Raw genomic sequence first — 21,182 nt, forward strand, 5'->3', positions numbered from 1 at the left:
CTGGTACTAGTACGGTAATTACCTTTAAATTTAAACTTCAAAGTTTTTCTTTCCCATGGCGCAGAGTATATATGGTGAAAATATCGGTATTTTCAGAAAAAACAAACAATTACTACCGTAAATGAATACTATCTCAACGTAAAGCCGATATTGATGATGCCTTCCATTGCAAAATCCAGAAATATTTCAATAAAAACCTCTTGTGTGAATGTTTTTACAGGCTCACCCTAACAGCATGGCTTTGAGCCGAAGGCTCGTTTGTTCACAATCGCAGGGTCTCAGTGTTGTGTTGTGTCCACTCCTCTAAAGAAATTTGTTTTTATTTCAGATTTTTTCGGGCGTAAATACATCTCAGACTTAGTTGTAGGTTATGAAGTGTCTTCGACTCCTGAGGTCCTCAGAAAGAAGTTTACTAAGTGTTCCCAGAGTGAGAAGCAAACAAGGAGAAGCAGCTTTTAGTTCCTGCGCTCCTCAGCTGTGGAACAAACTTTCTGAACACCTGAAGACTGCTGACACCCTCACTTCTTTCAAACCAGGCCTTAAAACACTATTGTTTTTATTTGATTACTTTCATCTTAATAAAGCATTTACTGTTACTGCCAGGAAGAGACTCAAGAGCCTAAGGAGGTGGAGGTGGAGGTGGAGGTGGTGAGAGACAGGAGGATGATGGCTAAGCTGTCATTCATGATGGACAATGACTCACACACCAGGCAGTACACAATAACAACTATGCAGAGCTCCTTCAGTGACAGACTGCGTCACCAAAAATGTATGATGGAGAGATACCACAGGTCCTTCCTTCCTGCTGCTGTCAGACTGTACAAACAGCAGTCCACACATAATTGTGTAATCTTTTTTTATATATTCTCTTGCTGTTTATGCTGCTCCCATTGTTGCCAGCCCCTGTTTCTGTATCTATATTGCTTGGTTGTGTAACTGTGTGGCTGTCCTCTATGCTGCTGTGATACTGCAATTTCTCACTCGTGGGACGAATAAAGGTTTATCTCATATTATCTCATCTCATCTCATCTTTATTCCTTCCTTGATCACATTGTTACATGTTTTTTTTCCCAATTCTTAATTGCTTAAGATTAAGATTCTTAATCACATTGATTTAATGCTTTATTTGTTTGTACTGAAGCACTGTGAACCACTGTGAAACGCCTTGTATCGGAACGGTGCAATATAAATACATTTACCTTACCTAAAACAACAAAGAAATAATGTTTTCTTTGAAATTTTTGCAATTTGTTTGACAGGCCGGATTGGAGTCTTATGCAGGCCGGTTTTGGTTGTCAAATCAGGGTTTGAAAACCCTGATTTATGGGGTTGTTGTTCAATAAATGAGATTTTACTCCTGTATTTCACCATATTCAAAGTTTGGCCTGAGCGCCACTGGTTTGAATTGACATATTTTTGTTGTAACCGAAGTGAAGCGTGTCTGCATTGGCTGCGAGTCGACTGAAAACACTTTGAACTCACTGGATTTGCCAAACGCAGGTGTGGATAATCAGGCTTCGCGCTCCTCGAGTACTTTGCAGCCGGTCGCGGCGGTGCGGCCCTTTTTGTCCTCTCTGGCTGCCCGTAGCCGTCAAGACTCCGCGCGCGCTTCCGCGGGTCTTGTTTTGTGGTGGGAGATTTGTTCCTCCTCCTCTCAGGAAGTGCGCTCGTGACAGCAAAACATGGCTCAGAACTTTCAGTCGTCCATCCTCTCCCTGACTTTGCCGATCTCCTGTCAGATATGTCTCGGAAAGGTGAGGTTTTGAATCCCTAACGTCTCTTTATCCCTTAAAAACCGATCGGGTGTTTGCTGATAACGCTCTGCTCGCGTCGACGTTGTCGCAGCGGTTACTGTCCGAGCTAACTTCGTGTCAGGAATCACTTTTGAGCCGCGGATAACCGCTTTTGTCTGCTCGTGTCTGTGTCCGCCTATAAGGTCAGGCAGCCGGTCATTTGCACCAACCACCACGTGTTCTGCTCGTCCTGCATGGAGATGTGGTTGAAGAAAGCCAGCCAGTGTCCCACCTGCAGAGTCCCCATCACGGCGGAGAGCCCCTACAGGGAGATCATCGGTGAGTAGCTGCACAGAAACCAAGAAGACAGACAGAGACACACAGTTCGGCTGCCTGCAGCCTCCTACAGTCCTTCATTATGTAAAGTAAAGCATGTTTAGATAAGGCAGCTGCAGCTTTAGCTTCACTTTGACTTCTCTGTGTTGAGGGATGTGTTGAGTCAGATCAAGACGGTCAAACTATCACTGTCCTCCTTGGTTTGCTATTTGGTCCCGGCTCCTGCAGTTAACAGTGGTTTGACAGAGAATTGACGCACTAAAGTAAAGCCCTATGATGGCTACAAATGTATTGTGGGCTGCACAGTGGAGCAGTGGTTGGCACTCTCGCCTCACACCGAGAACATCCTTTCTGTGTGGAGTTTGCTTGTTCTCCCTGTGTATGCCTGTTTTCTCACAAGAAATATGCATGTGAGGTTAATTAGTGACCCTAATTCAGCCATAGGTGTGGATGTGAGTATCTGTGGTTGCGTCTCTGTGTTTGTCCTGTGATGGACTGGCGATCTGTCCAGGGTTGTACCATTGCCCTCGCACAGACTTGGCTGGGATTGGCTCCAGTGGCCATGTACACCTGAAACGAAATGATGTGTAATACAATTTAAATATGCAGATGACGTAATGTTTCTAGTCTGGTATCTTGACTCAAAATTATACTCCGATTAATGTATTCCTAGTACAGCAAGGGAATTTAAGGACATTACACAATTTCATTGAACACTAGAACTAGATGTTTGTTTACAGACATTTGCCTTTCTGGGCTCATGAGATGAGTGTTCCTGCTGCGTATCAATAGGCCGATGGATTGGATCACGTTTTCTCCACGCATTGTTGAGATCTCTTCACTGAGTAACACAGGTTTTGTCCAGACAAACAATAAAGCTGAATAGTGGCAGCCAGACAAGGAAAGATAGTCGAGCAGAGATGCCAAAGAAGCAGCAAGGTTTCTCAAAGTAATAGTACAACTTACCTCTGACAATTCCATTCTTTTTTTCTCAGACACCCACTAAATACCTTTGTGCTGTGTTTCCTATAGTTATTTTTTTTAAATCATATTACGTTACTTTAAATGACCAGAGACACCGGTGACAAATGTATCCTCATGCATCTTTTGGGCAATTAAAATAAACTCCCTTGTAAGAGTAAGGATTAGGATGCCTTGGATCCCATTTTTCTTGAATGTCCTTAAACACATCTTCAAATTCTGTACTCACCGTAAATAAATGATATCGTCTCGTTTTTATTCATCTCATTTGCAGTGTATTGCTCAAATTCAAGACTGCCAGTATAAAAAGAAGCCAATAGATATCCTAATCAAGACTGTGCAATATATTTTAAAGGGCAGCATTGTTGCTACATCTACATGATATATACAGTCTTGTGACGAAACCCCTGCTCACCCTTGAAATGCTTAATCTTTCAAAATAAAACATTTAGCTTTTAAAATAGTGTGTGCCATTCATTTGTAGGATGTTGTGCACAAAACAAGTTCCCGTGAAAAGCCGGTGTTGGTATGCTTGCAAAAGGTAGTTTGGTTTGACTGAAGTCTCAAAGTATGAATGCAACGCAAATAACCAAGCACGAATTGGACGTGACAAACTACACAACTGTTGAACTTCTACAGTTTATCAAAAAGACAGTTTCCCCTCTTTATACACTTTTATAGACCGTCAGTTGCTACGGGTCCCACGGCAGTAATCCAACATGCATTGTCTGCTCGCACATTTAGCACAGCACTTAACATTGTTTATGCAAAATATACATCACAAGAGGTGTCCCAGTGGTTGTTTTTATTCACATGTAAAGGCTCCACAGGCATGAACATGGACTCCGGCATTACATCACCATATGAACGTGAAGTGACTTCAGTTTTAACGGTATTGCTTTATGTATTTGTCTCAAGTAACCTTATCGTGTTTCATTGTTTTTCAGGCGGATCAAATGAGAGTGACCACAGTGATAATCCCTCTATAAGGAAATGTCTTAGAAAAACCAGAGGAGAACTACTGTTAAGGGAGTATGAGGTATTAAATCAGTAATGTTCACAAGTATAGTCAACAAACCGACAACGTTCCTGTGGTAAACCTGTTCAGAGCACGCAGCATTGTGTTGTGAGTTGTGTTCATTTTCAAGCATCTTTTCAGGTTTGCATAATTTCTTCCCCAACAGGAGGAGATTGAAAAATTTATGTCAGAAAATGAAGAGCTGAAGACAAAAACTCTGAGTCTGGAGGCACAAATGAAGGCTGCTTTGAGTTCATGCAGTGATAACGCAGCTCAGAGGACAGAAGACAAAGCCGTTCTCCCCTTTATCCTGAAAGATTTGGAAAACAATGTCCAGGCTGCAGAAGATACCTGCGCCAAACTGAAGCAGGACATGGAAAAGCTGAAGGAGGTAGACGACTCCTTGTCCAAGACTTTACACTGATGAAACATGTTTTTCTTGCTCGATGCAGATTTTATTTAATTTGTTTTCCTTTTTCTTTTGAAGAGTCATTGAGAAATGTAATGGGCTACCTCTCTGTTTTCAGACAAACAAAGCATTGCGATCTCAAAATAATGACCTCGTACAAGAGAATATGCGACTGAAAGTAGAGGTGGATAACCGGTCTCCTCACAAGTAAGTGTTGGCTTTTTCTTTCATGACATCCAAAATGTGAACCACTTGTAAAGGAGGCCTTGATAATTTTACTTATTTAAGAAATGTAACTTCTGTTATTAGTCCCTGTTAGTTTCTAAGCAACTAATGATTTGCTGGGATCTTAACCTGCTTCATGTATGATTTTGTAATTTAAAATGTCTGCACTTAAATAGTGAGTCAATTACAAAGTGTCACTCGGTGAAGTGTTGTTTTTTTATTTTATTTTTTTATTTCTGTCTCCAGGTTTGGTCGGTTCACAGTGGCAGCAATGGAAGCTAAAATTCAGCATTATGAGCGCGACATAGACCACTTGAAGAGGGCCCTGGATCGCAGTGACCAGTACATCGACGATCTGGAGTCTCGGCTGAGAAAGTCTGAGAAGAGATGTCTTGAGATGCAGGACGCATGCCGGAAGAGCCAGGCCGGGACGGACTCGCTCTCACAGCAACAGAAAATCAACATGATGATGCGTAGTTTGAGTGACAATGAGAGGGAGTTGATCTGCAGCAATCCGGAGGCCGAATGTTCGACGTTCTCAAGAAATCCTAACGTGACGTCGAGGCCAGCCGCCGATCGTAAAGCGTTTAACGTGGCTGAAGAGAGGAATGTTACTGAAGACCAGAACAATGAAGACTCGGAAAGCCCTTCTGACTTCTTGCCCGCGACCCCATCCGCCGCTTTCCGCACCCTGACCCTGAGAAGCCCTGGACTCCGTGAAAAGAAGGTCGCATTTAAGCCTTCGTCTCATCAGCGGAGGCTGGATTTTAACGTGACTCCTGAAAAGCACAGAGAAAACCCATACAAGTACTTCCACCGATTCCCCAGAGGCTTCCCGTCAGATTTTGTGGAACTGTCGAAGTCGAGCTTCTGGGGTTGTCTGCAGAAGCCCAACTTTGACCAGCCATACCCGGGTCCAAGTCAACGAAGCTTACTTCAGAGATCCACGTCCTCCGATTTTGACGACGACGATTCCGATAACCAGATGTCCAGTGAAGCCTGCATGAATGCGGCTTACCTCGACAAAATCTCCGAGTTAGACTCCATGATGCTGGAAGGCGAGGGTTCTGTAAGTGCCGTGTCACAACTCTCCCCACCTTCCTCGCCCCCAGCAGGTGTGGACAAAACTCTCACCCCAGACTCTCAAACCTCTCCTGCTGATGTGTCTCCAAACATGGCTGGGAACCTTGTGAGTCGATGCAAACCGAAAAAACATCAAGCGTGTGACAATGTGGATGACGAAGAGGCTCCAAAATGTCCGGAGGAAGGTCTGTCTGCACTCGAGCCCAGGAGGAGGAGCAGCACCCAGGTCCCAGACAGTACACAACACATGGGGGACTCTCAAACTGATGAGCTGTCTTTTGATCTGCTGTTTGACCCGATGGACGAGGTGCAGGCCGGTCCCTCTGGCTCTCTTAGTTCAGCAGGCCGAGACCATGATCATGTAACTCCTCCTTGTAGCTGCACTGGTGGTGAGTCTGTGAACACAAGAGCACAAGCACTAAACAGCAGCCAGCCAGTGAAAAGAAAGTCTCACAGTCCCTTCAGCACCAACAGTCCCACCAAACTGTCAAAGCTCATGTGAGCAGAATCTGTCTTTTCACTGCACCGTGCACTGTACCAACGTTGTATCAGGATTCGTGACTGTGTGGCTGGAAACGATTCACAATTACTTCGAATGACATTGAATATGATGCTAGGCTCTAACTTATTGTCTGTTGTGATATGAATTGAGGCATAATTAATAGGCCAGGATTGACAGTTTTGGTGCTTTTTTTTTTCTTTTCTTTTTTTTCTTTCTCTTCTTCTTCTCTCCTTCTCCTCCTCTTAGGTCTCAGTGATGGTTAGATAGCTAGTAATGCCAGCTTTCATTGCAATCGTATAAACACCTGAGATCATTTTTCTTGTCATACCACACTACATACCGGTGTGGTGCTCGGATATTTTTCTAATATGCTTGTGGTCTACTTGTTTTAAGCGATGTAGTAAACACAAGCTCGAGGGTATAATCTTTATGACATGCACTGTTGGAAATGGCTGACTTTGATTTTGACAATGTAAGGCTATAAAAAAAATGTAACGTGTTAAAGAAATAAAATTGATGCAAACTGATTTCTTTCTTTGCTGTTTGTCATTGTTATTAATATGAGTGTTGATAATATTTTTATTTCACATTTTTTGTTTCTGTTCTGCGACCTTCTCTGATAGTTTGCAATTGGCTCCATTGAATAGTTACAAATACTAATTTGCTGCCATTAAAGGTGCAAACAGCCTGGCCTGCTCGTGTCGATAAAAGGCATGTAGCTCCTAACGACACACATTAGAGACCTCACGCACTGCAATTCCGTTGGAGCGCAAAACGCCTTATTTATTATGCAAATTTAACGATATCGTGTATATTTCACATACCTCTAATCGTCGCATGAAATTTTAATTGGGCAACCGTTGCGGTTTGAATAAATGAAGTGTTAATTCATTTGGATTAATTAATTTAGGTTTTGAAAGAAAAGAAAAAACCGTACAAGGTGACGCTGGTGTATTAAATCAATTTGTTTAGCGCTCATCTGGACATGATGGCCTTTAATGAGAAGGCGGCACTCTCATTATTTCCAAAGGGTTAATGTGAGGGACGGGACAGGCTCCAAGAGATACCGATCACATTTGAATACAAAACAGAATACACATCTAAAGCCATGCTTTTAAAGGTTCCTACTTTAATGCCCATTTCATATTGGGGAAAAAAAAATTGTTCATCTTTCCTAAATTCAGTTCGATAAAGCCCAGCCTAGAATAGATACTTGCTCAAATAAACAACGTTAAGTCCATGGTTTCCGGCCTCTAAGTAAAGAATAAGGCCTAAAGGCACCGGGACCCGCGCAGTTCTGTGGCTGGATGGAGAGGAGTAAGCCCTTAAAAACGCCAGGCGTCTAGTCTCCAGATGTTATTGCCTTGCCCTGTGAGCAGTTTTTATCTGTCAGCCTGTTCACTGTTCTGGCAGTTTATGTCTCGCGAGAGCAGCCGAGCACGGGCTTGACGAGATCTGAGGCGCTCAGGTGTAAGAGGCTCTCTCATCCCCAGCAGTGGGGAAACAGTAGACAGATAAGTGCGTCTGAGAGACTGCAGGCATCTCTGTGATCTCCGGGCTCAAGGCTGCACTCGGCGCACTACACAGCGAACTACACTGCATCATTACTGGATAGGCAAAGGATCACTGTGTGTCTATGACTCTTTTCCAGCTCTTGTAAGCCGTTTCCCTCCTTCTTTCCCGTGCACTTTAATTGGAGACGCTCGCCAAGATGATGTCCATGAACAGCAAACAGCCGCACTTCGCCATGCATCCCTCTTTACCCGAACACAAGTACACCACCCTGCATTCCAGCTCGGAAGCTATAAGGAGAGCCTGTCTACAAACTCCACAGGTAAATTATGCCCTAAACTTTTTTTTTTTTCCTTTTTCTTTTTACACACGGCTGCTTGTAGCGCTGAACGCAGTCTGCGCGTAATAACAAGGAGCGCTCCAAGGCACATTCAGCCAAGACGCGCGCTTAATGTTTTTTTCATGTATTCCACAGCAATCACTGGAAGCATCTCTGATCTTTTTGAAAGCATGCTCACGCAAAGTCTGGCTTTACTGTTTTTTTTTTTTTTTTTGGGGGGGGTATAATTTTTTATGACTTGCCGCTTCTGAAGGAATACTCCGACTCTGTTGTGTGTCGCCAAAAAAGTCCCGACTGACAGATACATTTATTAATGTTTTTCTTTTTTGTTCTGCCGTCTTCTGCTTCGAATTTCTTACTCATTCCGTACCCTTTTGTTTTCACCCTTGTAGCTACAGAGTAACATATTCGCGAGTTTGGATGAGACCCTGCTGGCCCGGGCTGAGGCTTTGGCGGCCGTGGACATCGCCGTGTCCCAGGGCAAGACGCACCCGTTCAAGCCCGACGCCACCTACCACACGATGAGCACGGTGCCATGCTCGTCGACATCCACCGTCCCGCTGGCGCACCACCACCACCACCATCACCACCACCACCACCAGAACCTGGAGCCTCCGGACATCATGGACCACATCACCTCGCCGTCCCTCGCGCTGATGTCCAGTGCACACGACGGGACAGGCGGCGGAGGCGGCGGCGGCGGAGGTGGCGGCGGAGGGCTCATCTCCACCGCCTCTGCCCACCCGCACTCTCACATGCACGGCTTGAGTCACCTGTCCCACCAGGCTATGAGCATGAACTCGCCTCTCACCCACCACGGGCTCCTACCGGGCCATCACGGAGGGGGCCAGGGCGGCCCAGGGCTCACAAACAGCGGACTCCCGTCCATCAATGACTCGGATACAGACCCCAGGGAGCTGGAAGCTTTCGCGGAGCGCTTCAAGCAGCGGAGGATCAAGCTGGGGGTCACCCAGGCGGACGTGGGTGGCGCTCTGGCTAATCTCAAAATCCCCGGCGTGGGATCACTGAGCCAAAGTACAATTTGTCGATTCGAGTCCTTAACGCTCTCCCACAACAACATGATTGCGCTCAAACCTATCCTCCAGGCCTGGCTGGAGGAGGCCGAGGGGGCCCAGAGGGAGAAAATGAGCAAACCTGACATTTTCAACGGAGGAGAAAAGAAACGCAAGAGGACGTCCATAGCGGCCCCAGAAAAGAGGTCTTTGGAGGCTTACTTCGCCGTACAGCCTCGACCGTCGTCCGAGAAAATAGCAGCTATCGCTGAAAAGTTGGACCTGAAAAAAAATGTGGTGCGAGTGTGGTTTTGTAACCAAAGACAGAAGCAGAAGAGGTTGAAATTTTCCGCTGCTCACTGATGACAAGAACAAACAAACAAACAAACAACAAAAAAGTTGTGTGACTGAATTTGGGGACCAAGGGACACTAAGACACCATTTTCAGTCTTTTGTCTCCAGCGATTTTACACGTTGGTGCACAACGGGCTTTAGATACCCATTTTATGAGGCTTCATATATCTTGTTTATTTTCACGTTATCGGTGAATGTGAAGTATGCAAATAACAGATTACACAGATTTCGCTCAGTTGTTACGAGGGAAAACTTTTAGCGACGTCGACATTGCCTTTTACAACACGTGGACTGAGGTAATTTGCTTGATACTATAGCGAGTTATTTTCTCCTAATAGGCCTATTATTTGAAGTATAGCCATTTACGAATTACCTCATTGATTGTTGACCTGTGTTTTTGCTTTGGTATTATTTATTTATTATTGGGTCGTTCTTGTTATAGGATAACTCATGAATCTGTTCATTTATTCATCTCGTTTATTCATTCTTTATTTCGAGGCTGCTATGAATTCAAATTTAGTTGCAAACTTTGATGGCTAACGAAATAATAATAATGAAAAAAAAAAAGAAGAAGAAGAAATTAGGCCTGCATGAAATCCTAATTCACGGGATGTAATTTCAGCCTCAGTAGGCTGTCACATTTACAGATATATTTATTTTGAATTTGCACAAAAGACCCTTTAGGTTTATAGATCGGTAACGTCGAAATGGTTTTGTATATACAGACATCACTTTATCACTTCAGGGGTGAGCTCCAGTTTGAAATAAATTATAAGGGGTATATCAACGTCATTGGCATCACGAGGAAATTTATCAAACAGATCAAAGCACGGAGTCCCTTTTCTGCTTCGTGCAGGAAATATAACAACGGGGGGAAAAAAGAAAGGGAAATCTCTCCTCCATGTGTTTCAGTTTGCAGTGCAAACACCCTATGCATTGGAGAAAGAATCACAGCGTGCAGTACTGACTACTGAGACCTTATTTTGTGGATGGTGTAAGTCACTGTTAAATGCCTGTTTTCACATTAAGATCACCACGTTGTTTGTCGTGTTAACTGTTACGGAAACGTTGTGTAAGTGATTTTTATTTATTTATTTTGTGCACAAGTATGTTTACAAAACTGCGGCGGACATGTGCATCATGGAAAATGTCCCACTGTCTCCTTCCCTCTCTCACAACTTTCTCCGCTCTCCTCTGTTCCCCTCTTACTTTTCATTGGTACTATTCATCCTGTAAGCCAAATCCAACAGGGAGGTGTGTTCCAGCAATCTTCTAATAAATCAAAGAAAGAAAACCATGCTTTTCTGGTTGTGATTGGGCCTACACTCAACTCGAGAGAAAGAGTGTATCACTCTTTGGAGGGCTACAAATCTATTTAAATTGAGACTTTTTTTTTTTTTTAAATAGCATTCCTCTGACGCACTTGATGAATAAAATTATAATGAAAAAAATAAACGAAAAACGTGTAAGTTTGTCCAATCAAGAAGCCTTAAAAATATTTATTTAAATGTTAATAATATGATAATAATAACAATAATACTTAATTAATTTGCTCTCTATAGTCCACGAATAAAAATAGTAGATAATATATATATTTATATTTTATGTATTGTAATGCTTCTTTTAGACAGAATCACCAGAGAGTAGATACAGCACTCATCTGCATGCCTGAACTCCTTCAGTAAGATAAAGTTACTCCCTTTCCTCACTGGTTTAAAAGAAAATAGACAACAATCAACAATTAATGAAGTTTCACAGCAGAGTCAGAATAACTTACCAGCAACATTAAAGAGAGAGAGAGAGAGAGAGAGAGAGAGAGAGAGAGAGAGAGAGAGAGAGCGCAAAAAATTAAACAGTAAATTTTATTTGTTTATAAAAAGGACTGTTATAATCTTCACCCTCCTCTTAACATTTCTCACCCCCATGCAGTAACTTGCAGCAGCCATAATCTTTTGGTGGCCTTCACTTTCGGCTGAATTTATAAGAAGGAATTTTTAAATGCATGTAATGCAATATTAATAGCAATTTGCTGATATAAAATGCAATATTTTCAGACAGCTTTCGGGGGTTTCAGGGGAAGCAGGCGAATGAAGCAAGTCGCTGTTAAACAGCAGAGAAAGCTGCTTGTTATTGCTTTTCTTTTGGCTTTTGGCTACATGGACAGAAGAATGGGAGATTCTTTATCGTGAGTAAAATATTTTCAGTTTATTATTATTATTATTATTATTATTATTATTATTATTATTATTATTATTTTAAAGTCTTTTTTTAAATGACTGAATACGAATTTCAAATAACCTTGTGGGATTTATTGAGACTGTCTTGAGTTGCGCCACTTAATCAACGTTATGTCATTACATACACTGCTTAAAAAACGTAACGATTACTTCAAAAGTTGTAAAGAAGTTTTAAAAAAAAATACCAGTAATTTGTTCGCTTATTTTTTAATTCCAGTTTGCCTCGATTTGAAAATAAATCCCAGATTAAAAAAAACAAACTCATTGTAACTGCAGGTTTCTTGAACGAGATTTTGCAAACCACACACGAATAGACAGAATTAAGTTCATCCAAAGAAAATAACGTTTTATTTAATGTACTAACTTTCTTTATTATAGTCCATCATCAGTCGTGTATTGTTGTCTATCTATCTATCTATCTATCTATCTCTATCTATCTATCTATCTATCTATCTATCTATCTATCTATCTATCTATCTCTATCTATCTATCTATCTATCTATCTATCTATCTATCTATCTATCTATCTATCTATCTATCTATCTATCTATCTATCTATCTATCTATCTATCTATCTATCTATCTATCTATCTATCTATCTATCTATCTATCCAGATGATTTTTTTCATCTTATGTGTTCAAAGTTTCTGGATCTAACACAACCTATCCAGAGTAACACAACACCGCTGGCACCGCACACACTCCACGCTCAGCAGCACCACGCGCGCCACATGGCAATCATTTCAGCACCACGAACAGCTCCGCTGGCGGATTGAAGAGTAATGCATTATTGAAAGCCTATATCAAACAGCTCTGGGGTGCTGTCTCTCTGCACAGGGGCTCTGGATGAAGTCGGACTGTCTGCCTGCACAATAGCCTCTAATATGTTAATGGCCGTAGGGGATGCCTGAGGTACCGTCCCCAGCTGCCTCGCCTACCATATGTCAGCCCGTTACGACAGAGTCCTCTATTAATCAGGGGGGTATTTCATCAGTAACTCCACCGATATCATAACCCTTAAAGCCCCATCAATAGCGGGCCTCAGCATCACCTGATCGGATATAATGTCTCTGCTTGGGCCTGAAAGGGCCTTTCTCCCATATAAGTGTCCTGATTGTTTAGGTTACCCTTTACGCACACCCCCTCTTACAACCTCCTATTGTGCAAAAACATCATCATCATCATCATCATCATCATCATCATCATCATCATCATCATCATCATCATCATCATCATTATTATTATTATTATTATTATTATTATTATTATTATTATTATTATTATTATTATTATTATTATTATTATTATGTAACACTGGGAGTTTGCATTCATCACGTCTTCCCATTCGTATCCTTGCATAGGCCGCGATGGATTAATCATGGAGCCTACCAAAGGATCTCATAACTTAATTCCTCCAGGCTACTAGTCGGGGGAGTAATTAATCTATACTGTGGATGTAAATAAAAGGAAATTGGATTCCTGACAGACGAAATGAGAGAGTCTCTGACACCACGTCGGCAAATAATGATTTCACCACACGTTATGGTAACGCAGGCGCTTAGATTTACGAGCGCGCGACTTTTTACTATGGCTCTGAGCGGAGGGGAGTGGGCCTTCCCTAATCGTAGCTGTTAGGCGCCCAGGTTAAGATGGATTAGATCATTATAATTACAACACTACAAGATGAAGTTAAAAGGAATGGGAAGCGATCACATACTGTGTCGATTCGGTTTTTCACTTTTTTTTTTTAAAGGTGCTTTGCTCTTGTTCTGACATTGTCCGATTCACTGGAGTATCTTAAAACAAAAAATAAAAGCTCCCATGGAGGGGCTCCGTTGATCTAACAATGCGCATGAAGGTTGGCCTTTGGACGGAAATGTCAAACCGGGGATGCGGATGGGTAGATCCCCCAGATCTGGACTCATTTCCCACTTATATTTGCTCAGTAATCCGCTGTGGCAGCCCTCCATCGCCCGGGACCTGGTTTGAGAGGCGAGGCTGTTGACACAGGGGTATATTTCAATCACAGAGGGTTCAGAGTCAGACGCACAACTTATTTGTCTAATAAATCCGTCATTTAGTAAGAAAAATATTTGATCTTGGGGGGGCTGACCTCTTGTCATGTAGCTACTGACAGATAAAAATGGGAATGGATGCTCCACGGATATGCAGGTAGCCTGCATACCAAAAAGCTCAATTTAAATTCATATTTGTGTGGTGAGACACACATAAACAGATCAAAGTCTACCAGCACACATCACTTTTGTACCATTTGTTGACAAAAAATAAATAGAGCTGGAAAAGACACCAAAAACTTTTCCATAGTCTAGAGGAGAAATGGAGGATGAAACAACTCATGTCTCCATGTAGAGTACACAGCGATGTTTGGCTTACCTGTTTTAAAACAGACATTTGAAAGCTTCTGAAACACATTTTTGTGTGGATTTCAGACTAAATTTGAAATGGATAACCTGAACTTCAACTTGTTTTCGTTCAATAGATGGATGACGTGACCACACTGGTGGCATAGATTCAAACTCAGTGGCAAAGCACTGCCATGTTCTTTGAATTGTGAGACAATGAAAATCCATCCATCCATCCTTCCATCTATCCATCCATCCATCCATCCATCCATCCATCCATCCATCCATCCATCCATCCATCCATCCATCCATCCATCCATCCCCCCCTAACAAGGGAAGTCCACAATACAATACCAGTTCCAATTACAGGACAAAATGACTCAAATTAGTTGAACAACTCACGCAAAATTGTATATTTTGGTACTTTAAAGAGTTTCATTAAAACATCTGTGAGTCACTTAGATGTGCAAAATCAAACTTCTCCAAACACCCATTCTTGTACTTCAGCTGTCCAAGTCCAGCATCTGTTGTGGCTTTCAAAACTATCTTTTATAGTTCCGTGTGTAATCTGAACCAAAGCATCAAACTTTAAAATCTAATTGTCAGGAATCTGCAGTCTTTATCACTGGTGCATGTTTCCTAGAGGATCCATTAAGTGACACTTTATGAATGCAAATAAGCCCTCTTCCAGCCTGCGGAGCCATCAAGCGACCAGTTGGTAGCTTTATTTTGATCATTGTGCCTGACTTAATCACTTGCTTCATCTCACTGATCTTTATAGGAACACTTTTGACCAGTGAGGATGTCTAACAAGACAGAAATAACCTGCTGTTGTGCTTGACAAGAGCAAAAAACAAACAAAAAAACAGAAAAAAACCCAACCTGCACAGAGATGTTAAATATGACCACAGAGCTTTGAAATCACTCAAAAATGACAGTGACTCCCTGCTGTTTTATGCCTCAAGCACACACTGTTAAGTTACGACGCCTGAATCTGTGGTTCAGAAATAATACACATGCTCGCAAGCATCAGTCTAAATGAAGCGGGGTCTGCTGTATCGCTGGTTTAATAGAAGTACGTGCACAGTTGTGAGTCGTGAGTGTGGACACAAATCAAAAGACATCTAAAGATAACTTCAAAATAAAGCGGGCACACTGTGTGGTTTAACCCACTATATGTTGCGTGGCCCTGCCGTTTGACAGCTATTCTGATAAAGTGCAGCACTAAAACATCACAACACTTGTCAACGTCCGCCCGCGCCGGTTCCGTAGCGGGATGTTTCACCTCGTTTAAAAATTACGTATCGCCACCGAAATGTCACTTTATGCAAAACCTGCCTCGCTACCTAAATGTCATTTATTTCTCCATCCCCGGCCGTGAAGAGCCGCCGTGTCCCCGGGCGGACTGCTCTTTGAACTCTGGGAATGAACCCATCTTCCAGCCGTCATTACCCGCACGTGCCGCACACGCGCCAGAGAAAGTGAGAGAGAGAGAGAGAGAGAGAGAGAGAGAGAGAGAGAGAGAGAGAGAGAGAGAGAGAGAGAGAGAGAGAAAGAGAGAAAGAGAGAGAGAGAGGCGCGCGACCGGAAACCGGAGCAGGGTTGAAACGCCATATAAGGAGATTGCAGGTAAATATTCAAGAAAAGAAGGTAAACTGCATGTTTTGACTCCATTCACACTGTAAACATTTTAAATAAAAAACAATTACCTTAACATTTCGAGCAGGTATGTGTCAACACAGAGTCAAGCTGAGAGATCAGTGATGCAGCAGTGAGAAAAACAACTGCCATCTTACTGCTGGCAAATTAGCATCAGCATCTAAGCCCAATTATGAGGATGAGTTTGTGTCCATGTGCATTGTGAAGGCTGAAAGTTTTTGCAGACCGATACAGGAATATCAATACTTCTTATCACACAAATGTGTTTTTTTTGCTCGAATTTCATGTTGAAATATCAATATTCATATTGTACTTTCTATATTTAGATATACAAGTGTTTTTTTCTTCATCAAAGGTAAAACTTATCAGCATTTCTGTGTGTCGTTTCCTTCTTGTTGTCATGCCTACTTCTTGAATGTGTGATTAGTGATGCGGGTGTACAATAAATGTCCCATTTAAGTTGGAGCTGAAAATCGTCATCCCAGAGAATAGAAAAAGAATACAGTTTGCTTTGGTGTATTTTTCCTAGCTGTATTTGGAAAAATATTTTAAAATCCTTTAACTCAGGGTTATTCTCATATATTAGGCTTTTACAGAAATTCTTGGTGTCTATTATTGCTGATAGCAGCTGTGGTTTTACTTCAGAAAGAGATCAGAAAAGAGATTATTTATTTTACCTTTACTTTAGCAGGTAAGCAAAGTGAGAATTGGTTCTCATTTACAACAACAACCTGGTTAGGTGGCAGCATACAACAAAGCAAGATACACATACAGCATTATTGGTAGTGCTCATTACTAAGAAATATAACAAAAAAACAACAACAAACCCCCCCCCCCCAAAAGAGACACACTGTGGCCAAGATTATTTCAGATGTTTCAGCTAATTTTCAGCTGATGTGTCCAAATAAACCACAATGATAATCCACGGAAGGAGAGAACTTTAAAAACAAACACTTTTCACACATAACAAAGAGAACATTTGGAATTGTCTTTGTTTAAAAGTTATTATTCATTCTTTTTTCTTTTTTACCAGTGTGGCCCTCTTGAGATCAACTTCAATTGTCCGTTTGCCTTTAACTAAAATGAGTTTTGCTTCAAACATGGTTTGGTTTCTTGTTTTAAAATCTGATCATAAACGTCTAATATTATAGACTGTGACAAATGAATACCCATTTTTTTCATTTAAGCTTTCATCAGAGTCTGAATTTCTTAATGAGTTTGTCTTTTTCTGTTTAAGATTGACATTGAATTGTACTGTGAAATGGATCGGCTACTTGTAGTCATTACCATGACAAATACTACTGAGTATTTCCTGCTGTTTTCTTTTTCATGCATTATTCTTCAGTCATGGCTGACACTGTGTGCACAAGGGTATGGGCTTTCCTTTTGATCTCGCATTGTATTTTCTGATGCTGCAAATAAACACATGACAACATTTACCATATAAACCGTTTCCTGCATTCGAGGCTGAGAGGTCAGTTCCATATGTTTGCAAGATAAGAGATATCATCTGCATTATGTCACGGATGAAGGCTCCACTTCACTTTTGTTGGGTTCAGCATCAGCCTCTGTCTTTAGTTTATTCTCACTGAACTGTATTGCTGTAGCTTTAGATTGAAAGAAATGTGGTATTGTACTGATCAATAGTCCAGAATTTAACCGCCACTGAGAGTACATCATGTTGATTTACACTGCACTTGGTGCTAAACATAACTGTATGATCCTCACGGGCAGACTACATAAAATAAAAATCTTTAATCTCGGCGTGGTCATGGTCATTCTTCTGATTTTAAAGTATCTCTTACTTGTTCGCCATTTAAGAGTGCTCTCTAGGCCACATTTGTTTAGTTCACATCCTATGATCCACTCACTTTTTAAAACTTTTACTGAAGCAAATGCTTTTTCTGCTTGTTGAATTAAACTTTTGACATCTAGTTTTAACATCCAGCTTGATGTGCAGGCGCTGTTGAGGGCATTTCACATGTGTGAGAGAGGGACCGGTTCTCCATCAGTAGATATTGAATATCTTCCTCTGTACACATGGACTTCGATAATGAGGAGAGTGTCGGCCATCGTTTGCCCGCCGCCATGCCATCAAATATTCATCACTGTTGATTAAACAGCCGGCAGCTGCCGATCGGCCGGGTGTCAAATTTGTATCCAGCTTCCTCTGCACACACCCAGCATACAATACAATGATTCAGGCTCTGAAAATGTTCCACAACATAATAAAGATAGAAGATCAACAAATGTGCATGCTGTGTTTGTACGTATGCATATGTATTAAGGGATATTTGAGCTTTTATAGCGCAACATGATAACAGCAAGCATTTAGTTTCACCCATTGACCACCATCCAGTACAATAACATAAAGAAAAGAAAAAATGTGTGCGCGCGCGTGTTTGTGTGAGTGCGTGTACGCGCGTGCGTGCAAGACAGAGGGGTTACTGTGAGGCACAGTAAATATTTCATGAGTTGTTAGAGGTTGGAGTAGAGAGGAAAGACTGCCCAGGAAGGTTGGTTCAACTCATTTGCTGAACTCGAGCTGGGAAGCATGCAGGGGAACAAATGTTGATCCAGTCATGCTCACATCCACACACACTCACATATACTCTTTATTGGCTGCCCGGCTATCGTCCTGAATGTCACCGCCAATGCAAATAGTCCAACAGCAGCTCTTTCAGACAGTCTTTGGTCAGTGAATTCTTCGGTTTCCACTCCTTCTGTTGATACAAAACTCAAGTTTGGGTATGACACTTCAAGGTCTGAGAGAGAGAGAGAGAGAGCGGGAGAGAGACTCATACTTGTTTACATAAATGAAATCACAAGTTTCAATGAAACCCTATGTCATGCCGTGTGATAAAATCTGTACTGAAATAAAAGAAACCTAACCCCAATGGAAACCCAAGTGCTCAATGTTATTTCGCATCGTATGTGTGCATATGTTTCTTTCAATATCAACTGCTGAAATGCTTCACATTCTTGTGACACAGTTAATACACGTTTAATTGATTGTGTAGTTATGTGTATTGATTAAGCTTTAACAAAATAAAACCATTACTTGAGTTTTCATCATTTGGAGTTCTGTTCATGTTTCCTACAGTGATGGATCAAGAAACATGCGAAATCTAACACAAGCTGTTTAAAGTTCACACTTTTCAAGATGATCATGTGATCATGTTATTGTGCATGAACATTAAGCAAACGAACAATATTCTCATTATTAAGACTTCAACTATTTTTGGTACCAGATGCTTTCTCAAATGGTGTTTGCTTGGTTTATGAATTGTTCCAGAAAGATCTTCAGATGACAACAAACTCCTCAATAATGCAACATGGATACAAGTGAAGTTTTTTTGTTGTTGATGAAAATACATTTAATTTAATCATTAATCAAGTATGAAAACAGATATTTTAGAACCTTATTGATCGGAATAGAGTGTTTATAATGCCTAGACCAAGTATTATATGACCCAAGCCTACAACATGTCAAAAACAGGGAGTGAACTGGGTCTAACTGAGGCTCCAAAGAAAAGATCTTTCATGAATATGTTCATGTGTTCTTTTATATAACCAACTCTTTTCTTAATTTAAAATCCCCCAGTTATAAAGACTAAGTAAAATGTTGTAGAGGATATTTAGGAAAATGTCTGTAAAATCAACAGCAAGAGGAAGCGCCTTGGTGCAAAGGAAATGAAATAAAAAGAAAGTTCAGCTTACTGGTCATTGATTTTCATTCTGTGATCTTATTATCCTCTTGTTAGTCAGGGTGGAATATCATCCTTTAGATACCCTTGGTGGAATATCCGACTCATGACACATCTGTTAGATCGGCACCTCAACCAGAGTGTCACCAATCGACCAGCCGCCACTCTGTGACTGTGCAGATGACACACCGCAAAGTTGGGTGGCCTTCATGTCTCAGTTTATGACATAAATCACATTTTTGGTTTGAAACAGGAAGTGTTTGGTTTAACTGTGTCAAAGCAGGTCTGGAAAAGTTTCATGTTTTTCTCGAGGACCCCACTTCGTTCTCACCCTGTAACTTCTCAGTTAGCACCGCAGCTTCAACGCCAGCCCCGCGCCATTGCCTGACATCACTACCACACAATACGCGGTGTAATAACCATGATCATGACCCAGGAGACAGCCAGCGAGTGCCTCCAGGATCCCGTGTAAGTTCCAGCCATTTCTGACACTTTTCATCAATAGCACATGTTCTGACATTGATTATTATGTCCTCAGCGTCCTGACTTCACACTCTGCAGGTCACACGGTGCGAAATCAGCTCGCCGGTTTATAACTCAGGGGATCTCATCGGCCCCTTCAGAAGACTGACAGATTTGACAGGTGGAGCAGGAGTTGACATTGACAAACTACTGATTAGCCTGTCACTCTAAATGTAGAAATACCGTGAACTATCTAAAATTCATTCACTCAGTCACCTGTGAGCGAGACAGCTAGTGGACTGACTGCATCACCTCTCCGAATTAGATAAATTAAGATGGTTATTTATGGTTGAGTTATAAGCTCCAGTCACATTGATGCATCTGTGCAAAAGTTTCACACCACATTTTTGGTGTCATTTCAGTAATTACATGCCAGTTTATTAATTAATGAGCCATAATTATCAGGCAAATTAACAACAAGACCTATCAGTTTGTCCTCCAAACCTCTAGTTTGGAGGGTGCTAACAAATGTATTGTTATCTGTATGTATTTCAAGACTCCCGCTTGTAATATTCGAACATCGTTTTTACCTAAAATGTAAGCAAAACCCTTAACAAATTGTACAATCCATTTACTGACTGCATCACATTAGTAAGATGTATTTTTATAACACTTGCTCAGAGGCAGTAAACATCTGTCTTTAATTTGTTTTGATTGTTGTACCTGACAGTTTAATTAATAAAAACAAATTCAATCAATAAACTAGATGAAAGAACTATTCATTATCGCTAGTCTTTTTAAAGCTCATTAATGTAGGGTATATTCTCTAGTAATAACCATCCTGAGGGATTTATCAGCCCTTTTGGGAAAGATTTAATAGGTCTCGACATTATTAACGGCACTTTTGTTTTCATGAACAAGTAAATAATTTCAAAATTACACAAATAAATCAATCTGAGAAGGATGAATTATACACTGCTTGGTTGGTTAGGTTGTGTAAATGTAAACTAAAAACAAAGATTTCAAGTAGTTTTGTTGAATTGTGATAAGAACTACCAATTAGACCACCAGCAATGACAGCAAAGCAGATGCCACAAGTAAAACTTTAGAAAACCCATAAAAACCTAATGAATGAGCCTCATTACAAAGATTTTATTTGCAGTTTTAATTAGACATAAATGAATTAACAGCTTTAAAAAAAAAAAAAAATCCCCAGCACAACTCCACAGGAGAGCTCATTCATTCATC

General features: G+C 41.2%; 2 protein-coding genes across 2 annotated transcripts; both read left to right on the forward strand.

Annotated features, from left to right (window-relative positions):
* The first annotated feature begins 1,648 nt into the window (after nt 1–1,648).
* Nucleotides 1,649–6,813, forward strand: obi1 (ORC ubiquitin ligase 1). Its single transcript, XM_080493517.1, has 6 exons — nt 1,649–1,754; nt 1,937–2,072; nt 3,998–4,089; nt 4,235–4,459; nt 4,596–4,684; nt 4,949–6,813. The coding sequence occupies exons 1-6, from the start codon at nt 1,683–1,685 to the stop codon at nt 6,285–6,287; spliced, it is 1,953 nt and encodes a 650-aa protein (XP_080349643.1). The 5' UTR covers nt 1,649–1,682; the 3' UTR covers nt 6,288–6,813.
* Nucleotides 6,814–7,795: 982 nt separating this feature from the next.
* On the forward strand, nt 7,796–10,805 carry pou4f1 (POU class 4 homeobox 1). Its single transcript, XM_080493522.1, has 2 exons — nt 7,796–8,121; nt 8,532–10,805. Exons 1-2 carry the CDS (start codon nt 7,999–8,001, stop codon nt 9,513–9,515), a joined length of 1,107 nt encoding a protein of 368 aa, XP_080349648.1. The 5' UTR covers nt 7,796–7,998; the 3' UTR covers nt 9,516–10,805.
* Nucleotides 10,806–21,182: the final 10,377 nt, after the last annotated feature.

Source organism: Lipophrys pholis (assembly GCF_963383615.2).
Source record: "Lipophrys pholis genome assembly, chromosome: 2".
Lineage (NCBI taxonomy): Eukaryota > Metazoa > Chordata > Actinopteri > Blenniiformes > Blenniidae > Lipophrys > Lipophrys pholis.